Genomic DNA, 27,314 nt, shown 5'->3' with positions numbered 1-27,314 from the left:
CAGAATAGGCAATTTGCAAAACACCTAAGTTTTGACACCTAATTGTGATAAAAAAAATAACTCATACACTTAGGCCATACAACTGAATACAGCCCATATGCTGTATAAGTAGAACACACTAAAGGGTACAGAACAATATAATCAAACACGAACCACAAGCTCTGCAAACACGTTGCTTTAGCTGTGTGGCTTTCTTGTCTCAAAGACAAATCATCAGTAACTGAGGTTAAACCAACACTTAAACTGTAACAGTAATGTAGAGAACAAAAGATGAGAGAAAGTGCACAGATAGTCGGAGACAGACACGGCCTCTAGGATAACCATCTGTCTAATCATTACCAGCTCTGTCAAATTTTGGCTGCAGCCCAAAAGGAGAACACTTTTGATTAACCCTACAGTCAATCCACCGTGAAAACAAACACATTAGCCTGCTATTCTATGACTCACTGCGCTTTCGCTGGCAAGCGTTTTCCTGTCCGCCATGCCTCGCCCTTCCTTGGTTTTTGCTGCCACCACTTTGCTATCTCACATTCAACTTATATCCCTCGGTGCTGGAAGCTGAATGCGGCAGAAACTGACTGACCTTATCGTTTCCACAGACCAGGTCCAGACTTTATATCTATTAAACATGTTTTTGTGCACATTGTCTAGGATGACGAGGCCTCAAGTTCCGGCTGGTTGATCATATCTCACACAAAGTGAGTGATTTTTAATGAAATTACGTAAAGGTAGAATAAGTAGGATTTTTCTAGAAAACAATGTATAGATTAATATAAAAATAATCCCTCTCAATCATCACTTATGACCCACTAGAAGTGTGTGGTGGTGTCTGTATCTGCAGACCCTGCCCTCTGCCTGTATTTTCTTAGTTTCTTCTTAGTTTGCTGTGTTCGGGACATTTCTGGGTGTCAACCTTTGGGCAATGGTGTGTAGCCCCCAGCCAGTAACGCGCAGGCTGTGAGGTCGGGACTATTAAAACGCAGCGAGCAAGTTTAACCGCTGTCTCTGTCTCTCTTCTCTGCTCTCTGTTTTTATCATAGATGTACCTCCAGCGCTGGCACAGCGCTAAAACGAATGGTGCCGATAGATCAGGTCTGAGCTACACACACACGCAGATGAGAGAGCAGCGAACGGGATAGAGCTGGCTCCTTCCCGCAGGTTTGTGCGGAGGTGTGGGTGATTTTATTTGTGCTTTAGAATGTGACCGCCATGAAATAATCAGAAAATAATGTTTTATTTCTCCGATTCACTGCTTTGTTCTCACTAACGCCGCTCTCTTTCTTCATTCATTCATTCAACCCACTTTCCGACAGCAGAACAGGGAGGCTGTGTGCAACAACAGCGATTGGCAAGGTGTGCTGAATTGCAACAGTAGACGAGCTTTGAACGTCTCTCTAAAGCTCTTATGGTCCTAACCTTGACCATAACCATGTATAAAGCTTTTCAAAAGTAGAGTTTGGTGGGAATAGTGTATGGCCTGGGTAGAAGTGCTGTTTGGGATGGACCACCTTCGGTTTGTGGGTTATTATGACCTTTTTTTAAACTCTGAAAACAACAATAAAACATTCTCTCATAACCAGATCTTCCCAGCTTTAAAACAACCCCATGCACAGGTCCTAAGGGCTGATTTTAATTCAGTGATAGGCTTGGTCAAAGTCATACACAAACACTCTGGCTAAATAGTCTAATCTATTGAAAAAATGTCCTATCTGGAGACTAATAATTTACACAAGAGGATGTAGGCCAACATTATTATAGCATGTTAATCTGAAAATATAAAACTTGCTGATTACGAGGTCACTGTGTTATCATAGAAAACATACATGTGTAATCACACAGTCTATGTGCTATCAGGCCTCTGTCTTGTGTCACGACAGCCGTGGTTTCACATGATTCAGAGCTGATAACTGACCACGTCAGCTCTCCCATATATGAAAACATTGGCATTGCATTTGCAATTAGGCATGTATGAGATTATCTTTGGGTAAATATTGTAATATGGCCATTTATACCATGTGATCTGCACTTGTATGCTTACATACAGATTTGATAAGAGGTAGACCTTATAGTGGAGCTGTTCCTGTGCTTTTTTACATCATAAGGATGCAATAAAACATACTTTCTATTCTATAGTCTCATAACTACTGTATATGTTATATGATGATGGCTGTGGTGGCATCATCTCTGTTCTGTGGGACGCTGCTCAACAGTTTAGACTCACGTTATTTGTCAAACAAGTTTAACAGGGAACAGTATGAAAACAGTTGGTACTATGTGAATTGTCTCAGTATTTGTGTATGAAGGAGACTAAAGTTGGCTAACGCTGTAATTCTGGCAGAGGTATACCAATGCTGCACTGCCTTAAATGGGAAACAGAGACCCAGACCTGTGCTTTACTACAACATGGCTCTGATTAAGACCAGATTGGTCTGCCGGTGGTTGGTTCTGAGCCACAGCCAATTCCTACTCAGGGACAAGACTGTTAACATTATGGTATGAATGCAGCTATGTTAATCTCTCCCCTCTCTCAGCCACTTATATCTGCTTTAGTGGAGATCCAGATAAGCTCTCTTTGCCAAATGGGTGGATAGGGTATTGGTAATGTGGTCCTTTTACAGAAGTCTGGAATAAAGAAATCAATGTCAAAGAAGACAGAAGAATGAATGGATTGACAATATTCCACCATACAGATGTCGAAGGATGCATTTTTTCCCTATCCCATTATCTCAAGATCATGAGTTGTTGTTTTAATGATAATTGATTAAGAAAGCAAAGGGTATTTTTTTCAAGATAGTAGGATAATTATTTAGTTACAAATATTGTAATATCTCAAGACGACAAGGTCATTTTATCATTTCATACCTTTGGCTAAAGGGATGGAAATGTCGGTCGGATGGATGGATTGCAATGAAATTTTGTACAGACATTCATGGTCCCCAGAGGATGAATCCTACTGACTTTTGTGATCCCCTGACTTTTCCTTTCAGCGCCATCATCAGATCAAAGTTTCAGTTTGTCCAAATGACCAAATACCTGCAAAACTAATAACATTCCTGCCTTAGCTGTATTATTTACTGCTAATTAGTAACGGTTAGCGTGCAAACATGCTAAATTAAGAACATGGTAAACATTATACTTGCTAAATAACAGCATGCAAGTACAGCCTCAGTGTTGCTAGCATAGCTATAGGCTCTTAGTCTTATTAATTTAAGAATACGCTAACAGGTTATAATAAGTACCTCATAATGTGCATCTCTCATAGATTATTGAGTACTAATATTGAGATGACTGACTGAATGTTGTGTCCAACAGACACATGATTTCTGCCTGTGTTAGTTAGCTTTCACTCTGAAGTACTCATCAATGATCTGGTACTATCAGATCAAATCAGACGCTGCGTTAGCCAACCCACAGCATCTGTGCATGCTAACATGATAAAAATGAAAGTTATCTTGAGATAACAATATCTGTTATCTTGAGAAAACAACGAGATAATTTACTCAAGATAACAGGACTGAAAAAATGTGGGCCGCTCTCGGCTTCCATACTACCAACTTATTTTCCTGACATTCTTGATTATAGATTATTCAACAGCATTAGGACAAATCAGCTTCGTTTGAACTCTCCCAGACATGTCTTTCTGTCTGATGACCAGACTCTCGCCTACTTTACTAAATGTTTTTGCACCATTATGAGTTTTGATGTTGTTCTGTTGTTGATTGTCGTCTCTTTTCTCTTTCAGGATGAAGTGTTTTCAAAGCCCTTCACGTCTCATCTGCAGTCCTGGTTACGTCAGTTTAAGTTTGTGTCATCAGGTGGTGTGAGGAGAACCATCTGCAGCTCAATGTCAGTATCACACAGGCTGCAACATAGCAAGAATCCATCACACCTGTTCTGTTGTGATAATAAGTGTTTATATTATTTTGTCTTTAGGCTTACCTTGTAGTTTTTGCCACCCAATTTCTTTACTAGAAACATTAAAGTCTATTTTCTTCTTTCAGCGCTTTGAGATTTTCCCTCCATGTTTAGGAACTGATATTTCTCTGCTACCATCTCGTGGCCAAAATGAAAATTTCATTTTCTTTTTTATGGAAGAACAAACAACAATGTAAGTGCAAACCATCATCTGTATATGATGCAAACTATAAAACAATACAGGTAATATATTACATAATATATATTCACTATCACTAAGGATCTATTTCAGTAACACTAAATTAAAATAAGTAGAACACAACAATCAACAATAAACACAAAAACGAGAGCAGAATAAAAGGAAAATAAATTTAAAAAATTAGAAAAATAAAATTAAATCAGTCAGTAAATAAAATACGGAGTGTATGGTTTGTAGAGAAAGTTATATTTATAAATTGAAGTCTATTAAAAATTATTTCAAAATCCAGTGCAGCTTCCAAGATTGTTTTGCTTGTGAATAACAAACTTTGCAAATAATATGAAAAAAATCTAGTCGATTTGCTTGCATTCCTATAGCAACATATTATATCACAAGAAAGCGTTTAATCTAATTAAATATAAAACAAAATTAAATCAGCTCCGCACGCTCTGTCCCTCGTCACTAGCCGTAGGTACGTCATCCAAACAAGCCGACCTGAGCAGCATGGAGGAGCCCTCTCTGAATCATTTTTGACCTTCTAAAATTATTCCTTTCAGTGAGTTTCGGTGAGTTGATTCTTTATATCCTACCTTCAGTGTTAATATGTGCTAGTCAAAGAAAGTCGGCGTATCTTGTAATCCCTGCTTTTGAAAGAATGCGGTTGTGAAGTTAAGTTAGCCTTGCTGCAGTTAGCCTAGCCACTGTTTTTCTTCACGTCGTCCTCCTATTACAATCTGAAACATTTGGTAGATAAGGGTAATGTAATTTTTAATTGCTAAAGTCTCAGTTTTACATCGATATAAATACCAATGTAATAATAAGCGCAAAAGTTAAAAATGTGAAGGTTTTTCTATGGTTAGCGCAAACTGAAGCTATGGTAACTGTATGACTTACCTTACCACTGTTCATTCAACGAATTTGCAATAAATGAAATTGTGATAGACACCAGTTATTATGAGATCATGACATTTGGTTTACAAAGTCAGCTGATAGTCATATGTCAGATAATGTCTATTTTTTCTTGGTCTTGTACTGCAGGGTTGAATAGAGCTCTCCAGGATGTCGGTCAAGCACGCATCAGTCCATGCGAAATGGATCATCGGCAGAGTAATAGGCACCAAGATGTACAAAACTGCCAAAGTGAGAGTCACAAGGCTGGTGCTGGACCCTTACCTGCTCAAGGTGAACCTTTAACAGTGTTCATTCACTCATGATACATACAGGAAGGACAGGTGGCTTGGATGTAGCATAGCCTACTTTCCAAACAAGGGAATACCAAGAATAATGTCAATCTGGTCATTTCTGCCTTTTTATTTTACTCTGTCACATGAAAACAAATACATTGCCCACAGGAGGTGAGGGCTGCATACTGTTGAAATGTTATAATACTGGTGCCACTATGATACCTGACTTTTGGTACTGATGTGAAAACCTTTTTTCGGTGCCTTAATTTGAGAAACATTTTCCCACAAAACTCTTTTTCATTCAGCAAAATATGCCAAACTTCTCTGTGCATCAGTGTATAATGTCGTCGTAAAGTAATATTGGGAAACCGTATGAATATATGTTTGGCTGCAAGAGAGCACTTTGAGCACCTTTTTTTGAAGAGATAACACTTCATGGTGCGCCTTTTTAATGATGCTTTAACTTTTTAAGACTTGTTGTTTACAGTTTCTGTTTATTCTGTTTCATATTTACAAATTTAATACATTGGGTTATTTTGCTTGCAGTCTGACTAAGTTAGCTGTTGGGCTCTAGTAACATGAACGATAATTAGTCACACCAATCAGTTGTTACAATCACACATGTAGTACATGATTAACTTTATTGTGTATAACCAAATGTTGCTCATTTTTTAAAGTCTAATGTTGTCTTTTCTTCCGCATAGTACTACAACAAGAGGAAGACCTACTTTGCCCATGATCCCTTGCGACAGTGCACTGTGGGAGATATCGTCCTTCTCAAGGCTCTGCCTGAGGCCAGGTCCAAACATGTGAAGCATGAACTGTCTGAGATAGTATATAAAGTCGGTCGGGTGGTCGACCCACTGACAGGAAAGCGCGTTGCAGGAACTGAGTTTGTGGAGCCTCTGACTGACCTTCCACTCAGCGCGGAAGAGGACACAACCTTATTGGAAAAACTGCAGGAGCTCAACATCTCTGCCGCCTCCAGTGGAGCCGATTCCCCACCAGCACAAACTCCCACTTCATGATAGAAAACTGCAGTCTTTTATGCAGCAATGTTAGCTTGAATGTCACTCTGCAATCACATTTCTGTTTCAGGTGTTCATGTAAATATAAATGTATAAACCAGTAATCAATATATATCAAGTAATGGGGAGAGCCTAAATACATTTTCTTTGCTACCTGCTCAGGTAGCTTTGAATTCAAGACACATTTCTGAGGAATTTACAATAAAATAACAATGAGAACACATGGTGTCATTCACAAACATGTATGCATGGTGCCCATTATCTGTTTACTGACCAAAGATCTATGTTTGAAAGACATTCAAATATTGCAGCGTGTCATAGCCCTTATAGGGTGCATATGCAAAAGCAGTTTTAATCAATATCAGTCATTGGTACATTACTTAGCTGGTATTGCTATTGTGAGTATGTATTAAATAAGAAAGCTCTAATTTACTGGGACTGTGTAAACATAATGTTCTTTTTCATAAAGTTGACTGGTCAGATAGTTTAGCTGTTCACTGAATGATAATGTAACGGTATTTGGGATCAATCTCATTTTGAGGCCTGTGTAAGTTATATTAAGATCGAAATGTGTTATATTTATAAGTCGAAGGAAAACACAAGTTAACAACAGAGCTATGTTTTAGCCTGGTGTATTGTTCAAAGCCTAAAACCCCACGAGAAATTAATCAAAACAGAGTTGTCAACTCTTAATCAAGAGCAGGTGGAAAATCAAAGTTACGGCGACGCTTAAGCAACTGCTGTAATTTTAACCTCTCCGTGTACATTATCATCAGGTATCAAATTAACCCCACAATATGAAGTGATAACAGTACATAAAGTAAACATGGAGTTACGTTATTGTAAGTAACGTCAGCTCCAGCGGGAACAGCCCCGACTGCGGCTGCAGCAGTGTCAAGCAACCTCCAACAGACTACAGCTTTCAGGGGAAAGATGGCGACCCGAGTCCTTCAAAGAGTGGGCAAAGGCCTTAAACAGACGAAAAATGGGCTTCAGGCGAATGGACAGGTCACGGTTGTCGTAAGGTTGGAGTTTCGCAAATTGAATTCGCCAGTGCAGATGTAGAAATGCTACTTAAAATGTGTTTAGCTTCAGCAGAGTTGACACCAATGACAAAGTCCGGTATGCTAGGTGGCTAAGCTAACGCTAAAGTGAACGCTAACGTAGGCACGTTGGCTACGTTTAGATCACAGTGTAACGTAGCTAGCATTAGCCCTCTAGCTCTAAACCTGCTAACATTCTGCTAATGCTAATTATTACCCTCCCGAATTACAAAGTTGTGAAGCAACTTGTGTTAGCACTTATCATTTCGTACTTCATAATTTTGTGCGTTGAATTATAGTTTCCATGTGCAGAAGTAATACAAAAGCACAACTGAGTTTGTCAGTCCCAAAGAGAATTCAACTTCAAGGTCAAAAAATGGATCGCTGCACAGCAGTACTTGTTTTGATTAGCAGATGACCGTTTCTTGGTGCGGCAGGTGTGTGTCCTAAATCAAGCTGTGATGTATACAACTGAAATGTTGCGATGTATATAAAGTGTAGCTAAAATGTTACAGCTTTGAATGCACTGTATAAAGTAATAGTTATGTTTGCCTCAGCTGAACTGCTACCTGATAAACAACAGTAACCATTGCATGGAGTGCTTGTTGGCACTTTTAAATTAAGTGTAATATCAGAATACCAAATACCACTTGTAGGGAGGCTGCTAAGGAGTCCATGTAGACTAATCCTCTGGTTATGTGCAGTATGTACAGCTTATAGGTTTCTCTGCTGCTGGCCTCTGAGCTGCAGTTTCTTTGCAATTAATGAGTTGGATAGTCTAAAAAGATTTGTACAAAGTTTGCTGCAGCTATCATTGACTAGTATACAGTGCCACCTTGTACATTTTCACTGACCACAGTCCTATTAAGAGGCACAACATAAGGCAGTAGTTTATTCATTTATATTGCACATTTCATCACAAGTAAACTCTGTGTGCTCTACATTAAAGGCGTACCAGAAATATGTACAGAAGTATAGCCCGACCAATACTCAATTTTTTAGGCTGATATTGATACTCCTGAACAATATATCAACCAATGCAGGGTTTTTAACATAAGCACATAGCATAAACAAACCTTTTTGATAAGGATCCCTTAAATTTTCTTATTAAAGAATTGGGACCAACATATCCACTGGACATCTTTCAGCTGAAAAATAAACTTCTCTGTGCCCTGTGGTGGACAAACTATGTAATGGAGACACAGTTTCTAAATTACCTCAAGCAGATCTTTGGAATTTCTATACTGAAATTTCTTTCTTTTCTGACATTGGCTAACATATCCATCAATACCCGCAATAAGCTAATATCTGGTGATATGTTGATCTAGCTCTATACAGAAGAATATAATAAATAAACTCCAAATAGATGCAATGTTAACAAAAAAAAGAAAGAATACAAGACAAAAACACCTACCCACCAAAAGGCAGTAAAAGACCCCAGACACACTCATAGTAACTCATCATAAACCTGTGAAAGTAAGACACGTTTTAAGTTTGCTTTAGTTTTTGAACTCGGACACAGTTGTGACAGATCTCAGGTCATAAGCCAGTTTGTTCCACAGAATAACTGAAGCACTCTCACCAGCACAGGTACAGTTAGAAAACCACCACCTGATGACCTGAGATTTATATTTCATATTTATGCTTCTTGACAGGCATTGCTTGCTTTCATCTTTCTTTATATTTTCTACTTACTATGTTTATTGTTATGCACCAATATACCATGGCAAATTCCTTGTGTGTGAAAACCTACTTGGCAATAAACCTGATTCTGTGACTGGACTATAGTCGGTGAGCAGGCCAGAAGTGTACTGAGGAGCCAAACTATTCAGTGCTATAGAGACTTACAGAATTAGTCGAGTACAGGCAGCATAATTGTATGCTGCACTGTTGTTGTTGGTATCTTATTTCTTCATTGTGTAGCAGAAGAAGTGCCAGTTGTATCCAACGTTTGTGTTTTGTCTCACCACAGGACCCTATCAGGTTTCCGTGAAGACAGCTGGTTCAAGTCTCTGTTTGTTAGAAAGGTCGACCCCCGAAAAGACGCTCACTCTCATCTGCTCGCCAAGAAGGAAGACAACAATCTGTACAAAATACAGTGTATGTAGTGTTTGTGACTGTAACTGAAGACTGTTATTAAAGATTACCCTGACTGCATGTTTTAGAATAATTTTTTGTCAGATGGTGTAGTATCCACTCATGTTTTGTTGTTTCCTTGCAGTTCACAATGTCAAGCCTGAGTGCCTCGATGCTTACAATGAACTCTGGTAAGAAGTCCCTGTTCCTTAATTGACTTCATTCAGATTCCCTGTCAAGGCGCTGGTTTAGTAAATCTTTTGCTCTTTTACACTTTTTTTGAATGTGTGTGTGTGTGTTGTGTGTGTATCTTTAGTGAGAACGTCTTGCCTTCTATTCACGCTGACCCTGAATACCCTTGTGAGCTTGTGGGCACCTGGAACACATGGTACGGAGAGCAGGATCAGGCAGGTAAGAGCACGCATCAAGCTGCATGTCTGAAGGTTACCGTACACGTGCAAGTGATAAACCTGCTTGTGAACAGCATATGACTGATTGGTTGGTAGCCCGTTCAATCAGGTAGTCTAAATAAAACATGAACATCCAGTTCAAGAGAAAAAAAACATTAATTAAAAACACAGACAAGATAGTAGTGGTCAAAGGATCAGTCGATTAATCAATCAACAGATCACACATGTAAGTCATTTAACAAGCAAGAATGCTGAAGAGTTCCAGCTCAAATGTGAGGATTTGTTGCTTCTTTCTATTCTGCATCATTGTAAATTGAATATTTCTGGGCTTTGAAGTGAAGGTTGGACCAAACAAGCAGTTTACAGATGTACCCTTGGGCTCAGGGAAACTGTGACAAACATTTTTCACTATTTTCTGACATCTTTAATACACTAAAACATTAATCGATTAGTTGTAGATTAATTGATCATGGAAATCACTGTTAGTTGCAGCCCTACAAGATACTTTCCAAAATTATTTGAACTCCTGATTGAGGTGGACTATAAAAGACAATCTCATTATCTCATAGACCTGTCCTTTTCAGTTTGCTGCTGCTGATGGAGAACAGAGTGACATGTAGAAGATTTTTCAAACTGTGCTTATTTCTTCTCCATGTTTGACTCAGACATTTCCTAAGAATATTGCAGTTTCTCTCCTCTCCAATGACACAAACCAGCGCTTTGGCAGCTTTTATATTTTAGTTAATTATAGCCGTGACTGTATTGCAATTTTCCTGGCTGCTGTCCATTTTGTCCTTGTGGTGACATTTGTCATTCCTCATTTATCTGCCTCAGCACAGTAATATCGGCGGCAGTAAAGATAATCTAAAAGGCTGCATAAATAAAACATGTTCACAACATGTGCTCTGGGAAACAATCCAGTTCTATGCTCTGAGAGATTTTGTTTCATACTGTAGGAGACATGGTGTCTCTGAGAGATAGCATTTTTCCTGTAAAATTAGCAGTTCTCATAAGTGATTCCTTTATTCAGTTGTTCATTTTTATCTTGATCACTGGATTCAGTATATTATTACCCTGCATTGTGGTGGGGTTTTATAGTACTGAGCAGGATACTATCTCATGTGTGGTAGCAGAGTAAATGCTTTTTTTACATGATGGGAAGAACTTTTGCATTGTCTCGTTTTCATGTGACTAAATTACTAAAAGTGAATATATTATAGCAGTCAGAGTTTTGTTGTTGTTTTTATTTTTTCGCAGCATTTTTCAGTCAGAATCTCACATTTTACCAGATGTAATTGTAGTGGTAAGATGATGTGATTTTTGGAAATTGACTTGAGATTCATGGTTGGTACACTGGATCTCATCATGCCAGCTCAGATCCCAGGCGGTCTAGAGAGATAAATAATTAAACTACAGTTCTTAATGTAAAAAAAAAAAAAAAAAAAAAAACTTTCCCAAAGAAATACAGACACACCGAGATCTATTCAAGAGCTGCATTATTTTTGGCTCTTCTGCTCCTTCTATTCTAGTTCACCTGTGGAGATATCGGGGAGGATACCCGGCTCTCACCGAAGTCATGAACAAACTCAGGCAGAATAAGGTAACGGGTGCTCAGATTAGTTCAGTTTACTGGCAGTTGGTGACCCGTAGGCCACCGTTTCTGGCAGTGCACCCCTCAAATTAGATCCACAGACCATTTCTCCACCCATGTGTTTCACCATCTTTATCTGTGATTTTCCAGCTGTTTGGTGTGATTGTAATTTTGGTGCAATTCTCTTTAAAGCTTATTTACAGAAATGCAATTGTATACTATAAATAAGGTAAGTGCAGTTAATGGACCCAATCCAGCTTTATCCATATTGTATATTTGTGTTTTAATCTTCAGAAATTGGCGAGTTTTTATCAGTTTTTTTTTTTTTTTGTCAGTTTGTCTGAAGTTTCACCAAAAATGAACTTTTATAGATTTTAAGATCATAAAATTGTTCAGAATGAAAATAAGCAAAATATTTGTAAATTGCAGATACATTTAAAACTATTCAGATGTCTTGCCCACATTGATGTTACTCATTAAAGTGTGTAATTGAGTTATGTTCCTCTTTAAAATAGGCTAAACGTTATAATTTCAATTTCATTATTATTATTATTATTATTATTAATGTTATTATTATAGCTCGTCATGAGCACAGGTGATTTGTTGTTCCAGGTGTATAAAACGTTAATGCACTTAAATGGTCTGATCTCTGCTGATGTGCTGCAACCAATCTAGCTGACTTGATCTATCCTGGTATCTGACTAGCGTTTTAATATTTTTACGGATGTATTTAGGAGTTGGTGGGCTGAGCCAGATTTACTGAGTAATGTGTTACTGTCGTTTGTCATTGCTGTAGGAGTTTACGGACTACAGAAACGAGAGGGGGAAGATGCTGCTGTCTCGTAGGAACCAGCTGCTGCTGGAGTTCAGTTTCTGGAACGAACCTGTCCCTCGTCCAGGACCCAATATCTATGAGCTCAGATCATACCAACTCAGGGTAACTCTGTCTCTTACATAGTAAATTCACCAGATTCCTCACATTATGCTTAAATATATGTTTTTCTCTTCTCTGTTGCTGTGGTGAACAGTTAGACAACTTATTTTCTCTCCACTCTTCACATTCTTATTTCAGCCAGGGACGATGATCGAGTGGGGAAATTACTGGTAACGCATTACTTTCTTAATCTTTCTCCTTGTATTATCAGAAAGTCATCAAATTGGATTTATTTTGATAGTTACTCTGAGAAGCTTTCTCTGAATTTTGTGGTAATTGTAATTATAGCCATTATTATGTACTATTTAAATTTTCCTTACTTCTATTTTATTGGTTTTACAGATTGTAGCAGATGAATATGAGTCAACGGTACTTTTTGGCTACACAATCTATGCATGACGAGTTATTTTACACATCATTTCTGAATCTCAAGCATAATTTACCTATTTACCCTGTATTTAATTTATGTACGTATCTGATTCAATTGTTAATGGCTGGGAAATTTGCCTGTTAATGCACTAAAACCAAACATGCTGGGAGGGTTAAAAAATTCTGAGGTTATAACATCAAAATTTTATGTTTTGATTTGAAAGAAATTATTTGGATATCAATGAATGTTAGTTTTATTGAAACTTTAAAACCAACAAATTGGTGCTGGTGGTTAAATTGGCACATACCTTCAATAACAAGCTGTTCGTTTTAACATAACTCTGGTGCTCTGCAGGGCACGTGCTATTGAGATTCGCCAGCAGAACCAGGAGGCGGTGGGAGGCTTTTTCTCACAGATTGGAAGTCTGTACACAGTTCACCACTTATGGGGTAAACAGTGTTTCCAAGTTTAATGAACTGTCCAGCAGCATGATATTTGTAGAGGAAAATACAAACACAAGTTTAATACTAGAATATTAGGGATGTTTACAAATGCATCTCTGTATTGCAGATAATTACACAAATGTGTTTATAATATACTTGCCAGTTTGCTAGGTGCATCTTTGGCTTGCCCTTGATTTTGTGTCTGCGCTACTATTCAGGAAATATATTACATACTTTTTAGGTGATGCAATTGATCTATATAACGTCAAGCAAAAGTTTCAGAATTTAGCACTTTTCTAACAGTGGAGACTTTATGTGGTTTTGAGCAAAAACCAGTATGTAACTGTTTAAACCAAGCAATATTTGTTTTGTTTTTTTTCCTTTCAGCTTACAAAGACCTTCAGTCCAGAGAAAACACCAGAAATGCAGCCTGGCAGCGTGATGGCTGGGATGAGGTTGTCTATTACACTGGTAAGTCTTAGTTTGCTTATCTCTTGTCTTTTCTCTCCTCTCTTTACCTTTCTGATAGCACAGGACAATATTAGCAAGTATCAACTTTGAGTGGAATCCTATTTATTTATTTATTTATTTTTTTGGAATTGAATTTAAAGTGTTATCATTTTACAAAATCCTGTTGTTGAAATTAATTATTCATAGAAGTAGAACATTTTAAGTAAAAACTGACAAAATACGTTATTATGTTTTTTGTGTTAGACTTCACTTTATACCCACCTGCACATTTAAACACAAGGATCCAACAAAGCCCTTCCAACTATTTATTAGTGGCAATGAAAGATAGATGAAGGAAGATCTTTTTCTTCATGAAAAGGAAATATAAAGACAATATTACAAATCAGAACTTGAGCAGTAAACTAAGGATTTAATCAATATTAGTAAATCAGGTCATTATTCTCATTGAGATTACTAAAACGTTCCACAATCTTGGCATTTAGGTAGTCTTCAGGCCTCACTAAACATGATTCTGATATGATCCCAATACGGAAAGAAGAAAATCATGAAATATTAACCAAAATAAATAAGATTGTCAAAGTGAAAACTCTCATAGGTTGTTGATTTGTGCAGGTTATTACAGTCAGTGCATGTTAAACGCATTGTTTTTCTGCATAACCTAATTTCTCCCAGTAATATGTTTTTGTGTGTGTGCGTGCATGTAAACATACTGCATGACACATGCATCTATTGCTAATCTATTGTTATTTCTTCTTCTTTGTCCCACAGTCCCTCTTATTCAGCACATGGAATCTAGAATAATGATTCCCATGAAGAGTTCGCCCTTGAAGTAACCACAAACAGCGGGGGGAACCTCTCAACAGCCACTGCAACTACCACACTGATCTGTAGAGAGTGTAACCAACCATCGGAGTGTGCACTGCCAGGGATATCTGCATAACATCAACATGTTGTTTCAGTTTTTGTTTCCTTTCTTCTATGTTTCTTTACTCCCCTTTTCTGCGTGGGCCTAGAATGTCTTCTTTCAGATGACGAGGTTAAAATGATTGTCACCAAAACTGTATCTGTTATAGCAGTTACAGTGTTACTGATCCATTAATGCGCCGTGTGTAGACAAACTATGATTTGACGCACTCTTCACTGTCTCTCTGTCATTTAAAGGGTCAGATTTTAAATGGCTTGTTTAATTTTTTTTATGACGATATAAAAACTGCTTTCATCAGTGTTCGAGTGCTGAGATACCGGAGAGAGATTTTAATCAAACATTTAGCAGTTCTAGTGCTGGTCACACGGGCTGAAAATGTCTTTTATAAAAATGTGATAAAAAAAGAAAACATGACTTGTAAGCCCTGTCGTCTAGCATTGATAACAAATCAAACAAAAGTAACTGCCTCCAGTATCTCACAACAAAAACACAGCGTGCAGAGATCATGTTATATGTTACAGGTGATGGTCAGTTTTACAAAGAGGAGCATGCCGTTTACAAATCAGTGTACAGTCACAATCTCTGACAATGAAGCTGATTGTCAGAGATCGTGACCTGTGTTGCAGGGCCACAGTCAGACTCCAGCTTTATATTCAGTGAAAGTTCACCAGGTGTCCACTCCTCCAGAAAATGTGGCTTAATGTTTACATGGCCTTGAACCAGCCAGCTGATTCTGGTGTGTACCAGTAATTTGTTTCAAAATGAGTTGGATGGATGAAAGGATTCATAACGACAATGTTATGAAGACAAAAATTGACAAACACACTGCAGAGTGTCAGACTGGTCAAAACAGGAAGCTAGACTTTGATTTAGTCTTTTTCATTCTCGCTGGATATGTGTATAGTTGTTTGGGTGAAGTTGTGCTGAATCCCCCTGAAGGAGCAATTTTCCCTGTTTGCGTCTCCTCTGTTAAACTGACCACATCTCCAGATTCTTTTCTAGCTTTAACATCATGACACTTCTGGCTCTCCCAGCTGTGGGGAGGGGGAACAAGATGATTCAAATGTTTAGAAGTTATTTTTTATTTTAGCACAAATAATCAGTAGCTACACACTGCTGTACACGGACTGGTTTGGTCTGTCCCTGTTTCAAGCAATTAATGCCAACCGGGTGATTGTGTGCTCTAACTGAGATTAGTAGGTTGGTTTTTGTTTTTGTTTTTTTTAAATTGTAGATATGCATAGTGGGCTTATTGATCAAGCCAGAGATACGGTCAAGCCTGTATCTGTAAATGAAGTGAGGTATTCTCATGTTGGTAAACAAGTGGACAGGAGAGCAGTAATATCTCAATGTGGTAAATGCAAATTGCAGTGCTTTAATAAGATTAGTTGTACATATTGAATTAAACTTCAGATGAAAATGGAAAAAATAAGTCTTGGACTCCTTTTAATCGTGTTTTGTTTGAAATGATAGTAGTAGAGTACATACAGCAGACTGTGACTTAAAGTTCTTGATGCTGGTTCTGCATAGCTCATCTATCCATCCATGGCGGAAAAAGGAGAACATGTTTCCTTTGCAGGACTCTTAAAATGAGCTTACAACCAGGAGTATATTATATGAAGCTGCAGCCCACTTCCTTGCATCAGAATGAATAGGGAGAAATATCACACACACTATCTATAGCAAGAAGCAGATGCCTTGGAGTGCAGACACTCATTATAGAGGCAAAGTAAGTTTTCTTGACTTAAAATAGTTTAGAACAAATCCATATCTGTACATCTTAAGTGCTCTATTTCCATATCAGACACTCGCAAAGGTGACGTAACTTGCCCAATCGGTGAGTCGTCTAGGTCTAGGGTGTGACTTATGCTGCCTTCACCGTATGTCGGAGATCTTAAAGTCCCCTTAAGCGCACATGAACGGCTCTGACAAGATGGCGATCACTGCAGCAATTGTGTTTTGCAGTTGATTATAATTGAGGATGGCGGTTTGCCTCCCCCAGGAACAGTGGGATTAGGATTATTAATTATATTAAGGTTGGAGGTGATTCCCCTGTGTTAGTGTAACTTGCCACTGCTTTGTCATGAACTCTGATGTGCAGAATCTATTCTACCCTAAAATATCAAAAATAGAGAATTTTTAGCTGTGCACATGTTTCTCTGACTTTAAAAAAAACAGCGACTTGTGTTAGTTGCAGAAGTTTGATTTGGTATTTAGACCTTATATTAACCACTGTGTGGGTAGAAACAAATTGAAGTCTCACTTTTTAGCCCAGAGCTTTTGCTAATGTTGCTTACACGTCTAATAATTCCGACACTGGGTGCAATCACTTCTACCTCACGATTCATTGTGTGCTGATGTAAACGGGACGTTTGAAGCTTTCAAAATTCGGAATGTCCGAGCCCAGACTGGTTACGTAAAGGCAGCACGAGAACACGTGTTGGAGCCTTCTGGAAACCGACTCTCCTTTCGAGAGCGTCCGAGTCCAAGCATTGCGGGCTTCCTACCAGCGGTACTTTTTACTTTTACTTCGCTGGCTGTGCTGCTTCGCCATGTCTGCCGTTAAAGCTCTGAACCCAAAAGCAGAGGTGGCCAGAGCCCAGGCCGCCCTAGCGGTTAACATCAGTGCCGCCCGGGGGCTTCAGGATGTGCTGAAAAGTAACCTGGGACCGAAGGGGACCATGAAAATGTGAGTGCCGCTGGAGCCCTTTGTGCAGCACGCGTGCTAAGCTAACTTTGCTAAGTAGCTAACGTTAGCTGTAATTCACCGGTAGACTGTGCGCAGGAAGCATTATGGTCATTCCGCCGCCACTTGTTTCTGTATTTATTTGTAAGGAGGGAAACCTCCCTTGTGTAACTTACTACATCCTCCTCCACAAAATATTAAATCACAATTTAGGCCTCCACTTATTTAACGGTTCTTCCCTGCGCACGTTGCCCTGCCCAGTCATCGTCACGATCCGTTTTGACAACCACCAAGCTAACGTTAGCATGCTAGCAGAAGTCGTTTAGAAGATCAGAAACAATCTCTGTTAAATCTCTGAATCACAAAGTTTCTGTTAATGTGGCTTCACATTTAGCTAGTGGGACTACTGAGCGAATAATTGACTTTGGGGGCCGAGTTAACGATATTTTTTCTGCTCCAGGAGGTTTAATTCAGGTTTCAAGTTTAGGTAGACAGCTAACAGTGACTGTGTAATTTATGTCAGTGAGCAGAATTTGGGCATGGCTGACTGAAAATATTTACTTTGACTAACTGTTAACCAACAACGAATAAGCCAGCAGTAGGGTGTTGTGAACCAGCTTTTGCTTTGCTCAGTTAACATTAACCCTCCCCTGCCTGTTTGGGTCCGCAGGCTGGTGTCTGGTGCAGGAGACATAAAGCTGACCAAAGATGGAAACGTCTTGTTACACGAGATGGTAAGGAAGTGCTGATCTGTGAAATGGCACTTTTTCTGTCCAACTGTCTTGTCCTTATTGTACTGCCTTCTTCATTGTTAGTGACCACACCCCTAATGAATGTGGATGTGTAAGCCCGAGTGAATATGTTTAGCACATTCCCATATCAAAATAAACAATAATCAACTGTTACTTACATTTGACTAACTACCTAATATGACTGGGAATCTAAACGCAGTACTTTCTTGCTACTGACTGATATGTGTCCGAAGCACAAAGTATTGAAAACTGTCAAGCACTGACAGCTGGCTTGAATACCTGGACAGATTTGCTTTGGATTTTAATCTTGAATGCCAATATTGTATAAATCTGTATATAAATGAAGCTTAGTTCTTGTTTGCTGCTTGTGTTTGGAGAACATTTATTAGTTGAGGAATTTGGCTACTTTGTTAACGTTCCCCTCCACTCAATTTATTCATTCCTCTGCTGAAGGGGGCGATGTCTGTACATTTTCCTAAAATCTCAACAAGATTCAAACGTGCTCAGGGCAAGCTAGATTAGGGACGTCACAAATTCGAATGCCAATCGCAATACTATTGGCAGAGAACCCTGAAACCTCCAGCGCAGAGCAGACTGATCAGTACAGAGAGCGAGAGTTTGCCCTAAGATAGCATAGTGAAAGTTTTGACAGCAAACAGTGTGCAGTTTTCTGACCTAAACCGGACCCTGGAGCTTCCTTCAACTATCTACTAACGTTACGTAATAACAATGTGAACACACTAACATCGTAGCAGATGATATTGTATGTTTTACAACTACTAACGCTGTGTCAGCCACTGCCAGTTACAAGCTAACAAACAACATAAACAAATAAAAGATGTTAACTACACTTACCGTTCAGATACGTCTGCTAGTCACTGATTTTGGTGCACAATAGACTCCTCTTCTGAGCCTGACTGAGGCTCAAACATGTATGGCGGAATCTCTCCGATGTTTCCTCTAACTCTATCCATCTTGACACGCACCGCTCTCTCACCATGGATGTATGTCTCTCACCCACGTCCATGCTCTCACCAGCACCGGGCAACCTAACACGCATCGGTGGTGGGCGGGGCATTGAGAGATCAAGAATTTATCAGTGAGGGAGGCAGAGTAGATTCCAGCCCCCTTTTCAGAGTTTTATTTTTGTTTTGTTACTTTTTATGTGGGATAACCATGTAAAACAAAATATTAATCATAGCAGAGTATTTTTACAAAACATGTCTGGAGGGGAACTTTAAATGAAAAGAGTTTTTGTAGAACAACGTTAGGGGTGTAACAGTACACAAAATTCACTGTTCGGTATGTACCTCGTAGGGATGGGGCGATATCTCAAATATATTCGAATATTTCTTAGTGTGCGGTATAGCAGATGACTATATCAGAGTTTCCGCTTACGTTACATAAACAGGCACTTTTTATTTATTATCTGTGGCAGCAAACACAACACAGCCATCCAGTAACTATTATACTGCAACCTGAGCTCATCTACACACTTAATGGCTGGCTAAAGTTAAGGGAAAGGGAAAGGCTCACTTTCACAACAACACCGCTGGTTACCCACAAGGCTACCTTCCTTAAAGGGGAAGGCTCGGCCGGTAACCTAGTTGTCCATTCCACTACTTAGCAAAAGTACTAATATTAACCCCATTGTAAAAATACTCCACTACAAGTATAAGTCCTGCATTCAAAACCTTACTAAGGTAAAAATGTCCAAGTATTATAGCAAAGTTTACTTTGCCTACTCATTGTGCAGTAAAATGGTCCCTGTCAGTGTTTTACTGTTATGTATGTTTGAAGTGTTTCCACAGACATACCCAAATTGAGGTGAACAATGTCGGCATACAGTTTGACACTAATCATTGCCCATTTTCGCTGTAACTAACCCAGGAACTGACACTACATGAGCTTAACTAACCTGGCTCAGCAGGCTAAGCCGACTAGCATGCTACAGCTGATAGACAGCAACCGGTGCACTGCCAGAACTTCCCGGGTAAACTCGCGCTCCAGAATTTCTGTTCTGCACATGTGAGTAAAAGACATAAATACGACACAGAAGACAGAACCGCGACTCGAGCCCAAAGACGTTTACATCGGTTGTGGTTTCAAAACAGTTACACCCCTAAACATCTTAATATTTGTCAAAGTAAGGTATCAAAAGTATAATTTTGCTACCTAATAGTGCACAACACCACATGTTTATTACAGGATATATCGATGAAAGAAAAGTAAATCCTGTTTTCAAGTGCTTTGCATAATGAACATGCTTACGTTTGCTCGTTTCTTATGTTGCACTTTTCAAAATCTTTTCTCTACTTGTTCCTTCTCAGCAAATTCAGCACCCGACAGCATCACTCATTGCGAAGGTTGCCACGGCACAGGATGACATCACGGGAGACGGAACCACCTCCAATGTCCTCATCATCGGTGAACTGCTGAAGCAGGCGGACCTCTACGTGTCGGAGGTAAAAGAGAGAGGCCTGTCTGGTTATCCACCTAGAATGTACCCCAGCACTATTCATGAGAAATCATTTTATTAATGTAGTGGATGTTGTTGTTGTTGTTGTTTTTTAACCTAATTTGGCATGTGAATCTCTTCAGAATACCTGTCAATATTCAGTATCTGGAACTAGATATATTTTCCTTCCATAACTCCCTTTTGATTTCCGCCTGCAGGGTCTTCATCCAAGAATCATCGCTGAGGGCTTTGAGGCGGCAAAAGAGAAAGCCCTGGCTGCTCTGGAGGAGGTGAAGGTGACTCGGGAAATGGACAGAGAGACCCTCATCAACGTAGCACGCACTTCCCTAAGGACCAAGGTCCACACAGAGCTGGCAGACCTGCTCACTGAGGTGAGACATGATGAGGGAATGAGCTCAGTATACGCAGAGCTGAGGGTCGGCAGTTCACTGACGGCGTCAATCAATTACCTTTTTTCTTTTCTTTTTCTTGTTACTCTTAGTAGACTAGTTTATCCCTTTTGGCTGCAAAATGTCAAATAATGACAAATGTCCCTCATAAGCTACCATACACTGAAGTGCTGTCTTTTCTTAGTCAGATAACCCCAGACAAGCAGCTCTTTGCCTTTGTGTTACCAGATGTTACCAGTTTGTTTTGGGAAATGGTCAAAGTGATACATTTTCAACACTGTAATTGATATTTCTATCAAGGGACTAATGACTTTTAGCACTATACATCTGGCCATGGCTATTAGCTGACAGTTGGTGCTGGGTACAGATAGGTAGGGGGAGCAGAAGTTTGATTTTTCCAATTTTAAAAGGTCCCATGGCAGTGAGCAAATTATTTCCTGTCAATTTTATTTTCAATGATTGGTGTGATTATTTTTATTATTTTTTTTTTCTTCCACAGGCTGTAGTAGATGCTGTGCTGGCCATCGCTAAACCCAATGAGCCAATCGACCTGTACATGGTGGAAATCATGGAGATGAAGCACAAAACTGACTGCGATACACAGTGAGTCTTAATAAAGACTTGGAACAAGAGGCAATTCATCCCTTTACTGATAGTTCCTGCTAGTGGTGCAGGGGTGTATAGGGGTCCCAGACATCTAAAGGTTGCTGCTTTTTTGTTCTTTGTCAGACTGATCAGAGGTTTGGTGTTGGACCACGGTGCCCGACACCCAGACATGAAGAAGAGGGTGGAGGATGCCTACGTGCTGACCTGCAACGTCTCCTTGGAGTACGAAAAGACAGAGGTCAACTCCGGCTTCTTCTACAAGAGTGCAGGGGAGAGGGAGAAGCTTGTGGCTGCAGAAAGGAAGTTCATCGAGGACCGCGTGCAGAAGATCATCGCCCTGAAGAACAAAGTCAGCCCCAATGGAGAGAAGGGTTTTGTCGTCATTAACCAGAAGGTATGATTGAAGAGGATTCATGCAGTATTGGTATTTTAACTTCAGTTACACTGTAATTAGTCGTCTCCTTACTCATTTATATATCAAAATGTGCTTTAAAAAACAACCAATAAAAATAACATATCATGCAGGATGATAAAAGCATTGCCTAACCAGTCAAGTAAAACAGTAAGGATTACAGGAAATGTCGGAGGTTGAAGTGAGAGGCTTGTTAAGTGAAAATAAGGGCCTTATCAAGTGCACAGTGAACACCCAAGGATGCTAACGTAGCTCCCCCTGGTCTCTTCCATCTGTGCAACAGTAAATCTGATCTGTACCTCTGCATTAGGAGAGTCCGTTCCTCCCCTACATGTATTCAACAGATCAGAATAAACTTCACATCGCTGAAACTGACAAACACACAGTGAATTATGTCTTGACTTGATGATGATAAATTGAAGTTTTCTCTGTGTTGTGTAGGGTATTGATCCATTCTCCCTGGATGCTCTTGCCAAGGAAGGCATTGTAGCCCTGCGCAGGGCAAAGAGGAGGAATATGGAGAGGTAAGAAAGTATCACATTTTCCCTGTTACAAATATAATATATTTCTGTACAGTGGAAATGTTGTAGTTGCTCTGTTTTTTTGGGCGAGCACATGTGTAAACGAATTTACTGCATTCTTTACAAGAAGGAAAAAGAACAAAAATTAGACGGGTAAGATGTACAATCCAAGAAATATATATAAACATATTAATAGAAAATAAAAGCATTGCACAAAACCATCTTACTATAAATAATACTAATAATACTAGAGGTCCATAAGGTAGCAATAGGTGTGCTGGTATACTGTGTTTTCTCTATACTGTGGTGAGACATGCAGCCATTTCTTATCACCGTCATTATCAGGACTGTTGTAATTTTCAGAGAGCAGCGTGAATGCACTTAGCCACAAGGGAGTGGCCTTCAGCCTGTCAAACAGAGGCAGGGCAGCCACAACAGACGAATCAGTCTCCTGGTCTGAATGTTGTATGGATAAACCCACATGCCAAAGGTCTTTGGATCCACTCAACCAGATTCATTACCAGAACTGGTACACCAGTTGGTCTCATTTGCACAGCGAACACCCAGGGATGCTAACGTGGCTCTCCCTGTTCTCTCATGTCTGTGCTACAGTGACTCTGGTCTTTTCCTCTGCATTAGGAGAGTTTTAGTGTCTCCTACATGTATTCAGCTGATCAGAACAATGATTGATTTTGTTTTAAACACATTGTTCTTGCCTTATTGCCGAGGCAATTATACTTGTGTGTTTTCTGAGTATCTTCTTTTAATCTTTTGTCTCTTTAGGTATTGTCTAGCTACTGTGGCAATGCTAATATGAGTTAGTTGACCTATAGTAGTGTGACCAGTTTGTGGGTGCCAAATTGTAACACAACGACGAAACTCGCTGGTTCATATTGTGTTCCTTTTTACGGGTCTGCTTCAGCTCTGTCAACTGCAAAGGTTTCAATTCAGCTTGACCAATGAGATCTGCATTTTTAACCATTATCCAAAAGAAATCAGAACATGTACAGATGCCTAACATCTGAGATGCAGATTAGCATTATGCCATTTGCTTTTACTGTATTCTGAGATGTGACGTCTCTACCCTTCTGGGTGCATTTAGCACATTTTTCTTAATTTGTGAAAATCAAAGAAAAATTAGTAAGTAAATTAAATGTTTTGTTTCAGTCCCTCAATCAAAAGCATAACATGTATTTAAACAAATGTTGAGATATCCACTGAAGACGCAGAGATGCAGGATCTTCTTAAGACTCAGTGAGTGAGCCAGCTTGATTCACTTGCATCAGGACGGGGACACCTGCACAGACCACAGCTGCTGTAGTTTGGGCAACTGTGCATCCCCAGCTGCATAATGTTTTCCATCATAAATCACACCAAAGAACTGAATTATACATACAGTGTGTTGTTCCCTCGGCAGGCTCACCCTCGCTTGCGGTGGCATTGCCATGAATTCAGTTGATGACCTCACACCTGAGTGCTTGGGAAGTGCTGGGTTGGTTTATGAACACACACTGGTGAGTATTTATCTGGGTGTATTCTTTCTTTCTTTTTTTTTTATCCAGTGTGAAAAGCAACTTTTTTTTTTCTTCAAGCGCTTAGTTTTTTTTGCATTTATTTATGTTTTAAGAAGTCAATGCAGAGTTGTTAATTGCCCTCCCTATTCACAGGGAGAGGAGAAGTACACATTCATTGAGAAGTGTGGGAACCCTCGCTCAGTCACCCTGCTGGTGAAAGGACCCAACAAACACACCCTCACACAGATCAAAGATGCCGTAAGAGATGGTTTGCGGGCAGTCAAGAACGCCATTGAAGATGGTAAGACACTAAGGAACCTAACATTTTACTATGTGTTTGTGTCATTTGACTTTGTTTTAGTTTTATGGAAATATGATTTATTGCACCAAACTAAGCAAAAGCAATTCAGTCGAATTTTGTTTGCCACCAGGGTGCAGTTCAACATTTTCTTTGCAATGTTCAAATTCAGGGTTTGCAGTTGATCCTCTTACTGCATGAATACATTTCATGGTTTATCACGCAGTCACTGCCATGTTTTAACATTTTACACTTACTTTTTTTAATTGCAATTTGATGCAATTTAGAAAATATATGTCAGTTTTCTTAAAGTTACTTTTGTCACTCTTCTGGAGGTAGGTTTTACTGTCTAAAGCGGCTCTGTAAAGCCCTTTCAGACTGTGTCATCCAAATGTTATATGGATAAAAACCATATGTCAAAGGTCTTTGGATCCACTCAACAAAATTCATTGAATTTCTGGACACTGTCCTTTTGGGCACATTAGCTCCAGTCATTTCTCTTTATTCTACTTACCTTGATTCTAATTGTATCATTAAACTAACAGCTGCAATTGTGGTCAGTTTATCTGTTCGTTCTTTCTTTTGTAAAATGCAGTTGGTCTCATTTGCACAGCGAACACCCAGGGACGCTAACGTGGCTCTCCCTGTTCTCTCATGTCTGTGCTACAGTGACTGTGGTCTTTTCCTCTGCATTAGGAGAGTTTCAGTCTCTCCTACATGTATTCAGCTGATCAAAACGATGATTAATTTTGTTTTAAACACATTGTTCTTGCTTTTTTGAGCCGAAGCAGTTAAACCTTTCTCAATTGCATCTTCTTTTCATCTTTGTGTCTTCAGGTAGTGTCGTGGCCGGCGCAGGTGCGTTCGAGGTGGCTGTGGCAGACGCTCTGGTAAAACACAAGCCCAATGTGAAAGGCAGAGCCCAGCTGGGAGTCCAGGCATTTGCAGATGCTCTCCTAGTCATCCCCAAGGTGAAGGATTTATACTCCCCCCAACCCCCTTCAGGCTTTCAGTGTTTCTTTACCTTATGTGTTATAGAAAACTCTTGCTTCAGTATTGTACTACTTAATTGTACCGACTTAAAATATCTCTGGTCATCTTATTCAACTTTATCATTAGCCAGATAAACTCTAAAACTGATTTGATCTGTTTAGCATTCATACTGTATCAGCCTCTGTTGATTTTATTTATGTATCTTCCTTTGTAGGTTTTGGCCCAGAACTCTGGCTATGACCCACAGGAGACCCTGCTGAAGCTGCAGACGGAGTACAAAGAGTCTGGTCAGCTAGTTGGAGTGGACCTCAGCACAGGTCAGAACCACAGCACACCGTTAATAGAAGATTGTGTTATGGCAATATATTTCAAGACATCTACAATACATCACAATGTCTGTTTTGCAAAAGCAGCTGTCACTAAGATAAGAATATAAACTTAATGGATTTTGAAGTGCTTTCATCTTCAAGTTTAATTGAGGCTAAACTGTGAAATAAAGTGCAGAGAATTTGAGCCTTTTTGACACTGAGCATCAAGTACATGCTCACTATCATAAAGACGTCAAACAGCAATAAACTCGCAAAAGGGGGAACTATCAGAAATCAGAACATTTGCAGAGTAAAAATGTCCCTCACCTCTCTCTTAGTATCACTAAAGATACTGTATGAGGATGCTTCCCTTGATTGTTCCTGTCAAAGACTGCACATTTGTGTTTTGTTCCTCACAGTTATGGTTGTGTCTCTCTTTTTTTTTTTTTTTTTTTTTTTTTTTTTGCTGTTTGAGTCGTAGTGTAATCCCTTTTTTAGCCTCCAAATACCCAGTTGGGTAATAATGCACTTCTATCACAAGTTTGTTTTTTACTTGAATCCTGTTGTTTTTCAGGGGAACCCATGGTGGCAGGAGAAGCAGGTGTATGGGATAATTACAGCGTTAAGAAACAGCTTCTCCATTCATGGTGAGATTACTCTTTTCTAAGCTGTAAACAGGCTAATATTTGAAATTATCCTGATGCGTTGTCTCCTCATTAATCTCTTATGTGGGTCTTTGTTCCTTTACAGCACGGTGATCGCCAGCAACATCTTGTTGGTGGATGAGATCATGCGAGCTGGAATGTCTTCCCTCAAAGGTTAAAAGGTCAAGTGAAGAAGCTGCATCTGTTATCATACTCGCAGGGATAGTTGTTTACCTGACGGTTCAGTCAACGTGTTCCCGCTCTTGGAACTTTGAAGCACCCCCGCTGCCCGCTGTAAACACCACGGCATCCATCACAGCGTCTGTCAGAAACCATTGTTTTGCTAGTCATTGTTTTTTTCATGGATTTGTCAATGCCTCCCTCTGATTGGTTTATTTATGAGATTTTGTTAAAAGCACTGACCTCTCAACTCACTCAGTTTTGTTTCTACCCATTAAAAGTTTTCATGGCTCTTGAAAGATTTGGTTGTGTTTTGTCTTTGCTCAACCTAACAAATGTTCTTTTTCTGCTTGGAAGAGTGCATGAATGTTAAGAACCACATCTAGACTAAGCTATTAAAACACTAACGCACAACCAGTGGTGGAATGTGACTTATATACATTTACACAAGTACCCTTTCTTTGGTTCTTGAACTTAAGCATTTCTATTTTCTGCTACTTATTTTCGACTACAGTTAAAAATGAAATATTGTACTTTTTAATCACTAAATAGAAGCTGTAGTAACTTTACAGATGCCACACACACAAAACATAAAAGCTTATACAATATGCGCTGTTATAGATGAACAACACTATATAAGATAGTTAAACTTATCTTCCTCTCCACTCATACATGAATGCATCAGTGATTAAAAATCCAATAATATACAGTACTATAACACTTTCTCTAATATTTATTTAACTCGATTACAGATTTAGAGTTCTTCTACCACTCTACATAACATTAAATATACAAACTCCTGACCGTGAACTGTAAAAAAAGAAAAAAAAAATGGGATTGCATTCACTGAAATGTCAGTTTTCATTAAGTCTGCATGTTTAATTTGCATTTTAAACTTTCAAAATTAAAGTATTGGGTGTTAATTTAGTATACATTAACATTT

General features: G+C 39.2%; 3 protein-coding genes and 2 non-coding genes across 6 annotated transcripts; all 5 read left to right on the top strand.

Annotated features, from left to right (window-relative positions):
• Positions 1-4,536: 4,536 nt before the first annotated feature.
• On the top strand, positions 4,537-6,547 carry mrps17 (mitochondrial ribosomal protein S17). The gene is made up of 3 exons (XM_044221660.1): positions 4,537-4,680; positions 5,153-5,296; positions 6,003-6,547. The coding sequence occupies exons 2-3, from the start codon at positions 5,174-5,176 to the stop codon at positions 6,324-6,326; spliced, it is 447 nt and encodes a 148-aa protein (XP_044077595.1). The 5' UTR covers positions 4,537-4,680; positions 5,153-5,173; the 3' UTR covers positions 6,327-6,547.
• Positions 6,548-7,106: 559 nt separating this feature from the next.
• Positions 7,107-16,018, top strand: LOC122887937 (protein NipSnap homolog 2-like). Of its 2 annotated transcripts, none has more exons than XM_044221658.1 (10): positions 7,107-7,351; positions 9,342-9,469; positions 9,591-9,636; positions 9,762-9,856; positions 11,385-11,455; positions 12,243-12,383; positions 12,519-12,550; positions 13,105-13,199; positions 13,581-13,664; positions 14,433-16,018. In XM_044221658.1, exons 1-10 carry the CDS (start codon positions 7,260-7,262, stop codon positions 14,495-14,497), a joined length of 849 nt encoding a protein of 282 aa, XP_044077593.1. In that variant the 5' UTR covers positions 7,107-7,259; the 3' UTR covers positions 14,498-16,018. The 2 variants fall into 2 exon arrangements, with proteins under 2 accessions (XP_044077593.1, XP_044077594.1); XM_044221659.1 differs by having other exon boundaries at positions 7,242-7,806.
• Positions 16,019-17,012: 994 nt separating this feature from the next.
• On the top strand, positions 17,013-26,670 carry cct6a (chaperonin containing TCP1, subunit 6A (zeta 1)). Its single transcript, XM_044221657.1, has 13 exons — positions 17,013-17,278; positions 17,946-18,009; positions 20,358-20,492; positions 20,704-20,877; positions 21,395-21,498; positions 21,625-21,895; positions 22,355-22,437; positions 23,852-23,948; positions 24,102-24,249; positions 25,084-25,217; positions 25,454-25,556; positions 26,122-26,194; positions 26,298-26,670. The coding sequence occupies exons 1-13, from the start codon at positions 17,142-17,144 to the stop codon at positions 26,368-26,370; spliced, it is 1,596 nt and encodes a 531-aa protein (XP_044077592.1). The 5' UTR covers positions 17,013-17,141; the 3' UTR covers positions 26,371-26,670.
• Positions 22,133-22,269, top strand: LOC122888897. Its single transcript, XR_006380796.1, has one exon. It is a non-coding gene; the product is annotated as a small nucleolar RNA SNORA22 (small nucleolar RNA).
• On the top strand, positions 22,983-23,119 carry LOC122888898. The gene has a single exon (XR_006380797.1). It is a non-coding gene; the product is annotated as a small nucleolar RNA SNORA22 (small nucleolar RNA).
• Positions 26,671-27,314: the final 644 nt, after the last annotated feature.

Source organism: Siniperca chuatsi, linkage group LG14 (assembly GCF_020085105.1).
Source record: "Siniperca chuatsi isolate FFG_IHB_CAS linkage group LG14, ASM2008510v1, whole genome shotgun sequence".
Classification (NCBI taxonomy): Eukaryota; Metazoa; Chordata; class Actinopteri; order Centrarchiformes; family Sinipercidae; genus Siniperca; species Siniperca chuatsi.
Note: the sequence above shows the minus strand (reverse complement) of the source record. Positions and strands in the feature narration are given on the sequence as shown.

Excerpts from the sequence above, each read along its gene's own strand:
- mrps17 (XM_044221660.1), top strand. The coding sequence starts at position 5,174 with ATGTCGGTCAAGCACGCATCAGTCCATGCGAAATGGATCATCGGCAGA. Across the intron at positions 5,297-6,002 it reads TGGACCCTTACCTGCTCAAG|TACTACAACAAGAGGAAGAC; the intron begins GTGAACCTTTAA and ends TCTTCCGCATAG.
- LOC122887937 (XM_044221658.1), top strand. The coding sequence starts at position 7,260 with ATGGCGACCCGAGTCCTTCAAAGAGTGGGCAAAGGCCTTAAACAGACG. Across the intron at positions 9,470-9,590 it reads CAATCTGTACAAAATACAGT|TTCACAATGTCAAGCCTGAG; the intron begins GTATGTAGTGTT and ends GTTTCCTTGCAG. Across the intron at positions 11,456-12,242 it reads ACAAACTCAGGCAGAATAAG|GAGTTTACGGACTACAGAAA; the intron begins GTAACGGGTGCT and ends TCATTGCTGTAG.
- cct6a (XM_044221657.1), top strand. The coding sequence starts at position 17,142 with ATGTCTGCCGTTAAAGCTCTGAACCCAAAAGCAGAGGTGGCCAGAGCC. Across the intron at positions 22,438-23,851 it reads AAGAGGAGGAATATGGAGAG|GCTCACCCTCGCTTGCGGTG; the intron begins GTAAGAAAGTAT and ends TTCCCTCGGCAG. Across the intron at positions 23,949-24,101 it reads TGGTTTATGAACACACACTG|GGAGAGGAGAAGTACACATT; the intron begins GTGAGTATTTAT and ends CCCTATTCACAG.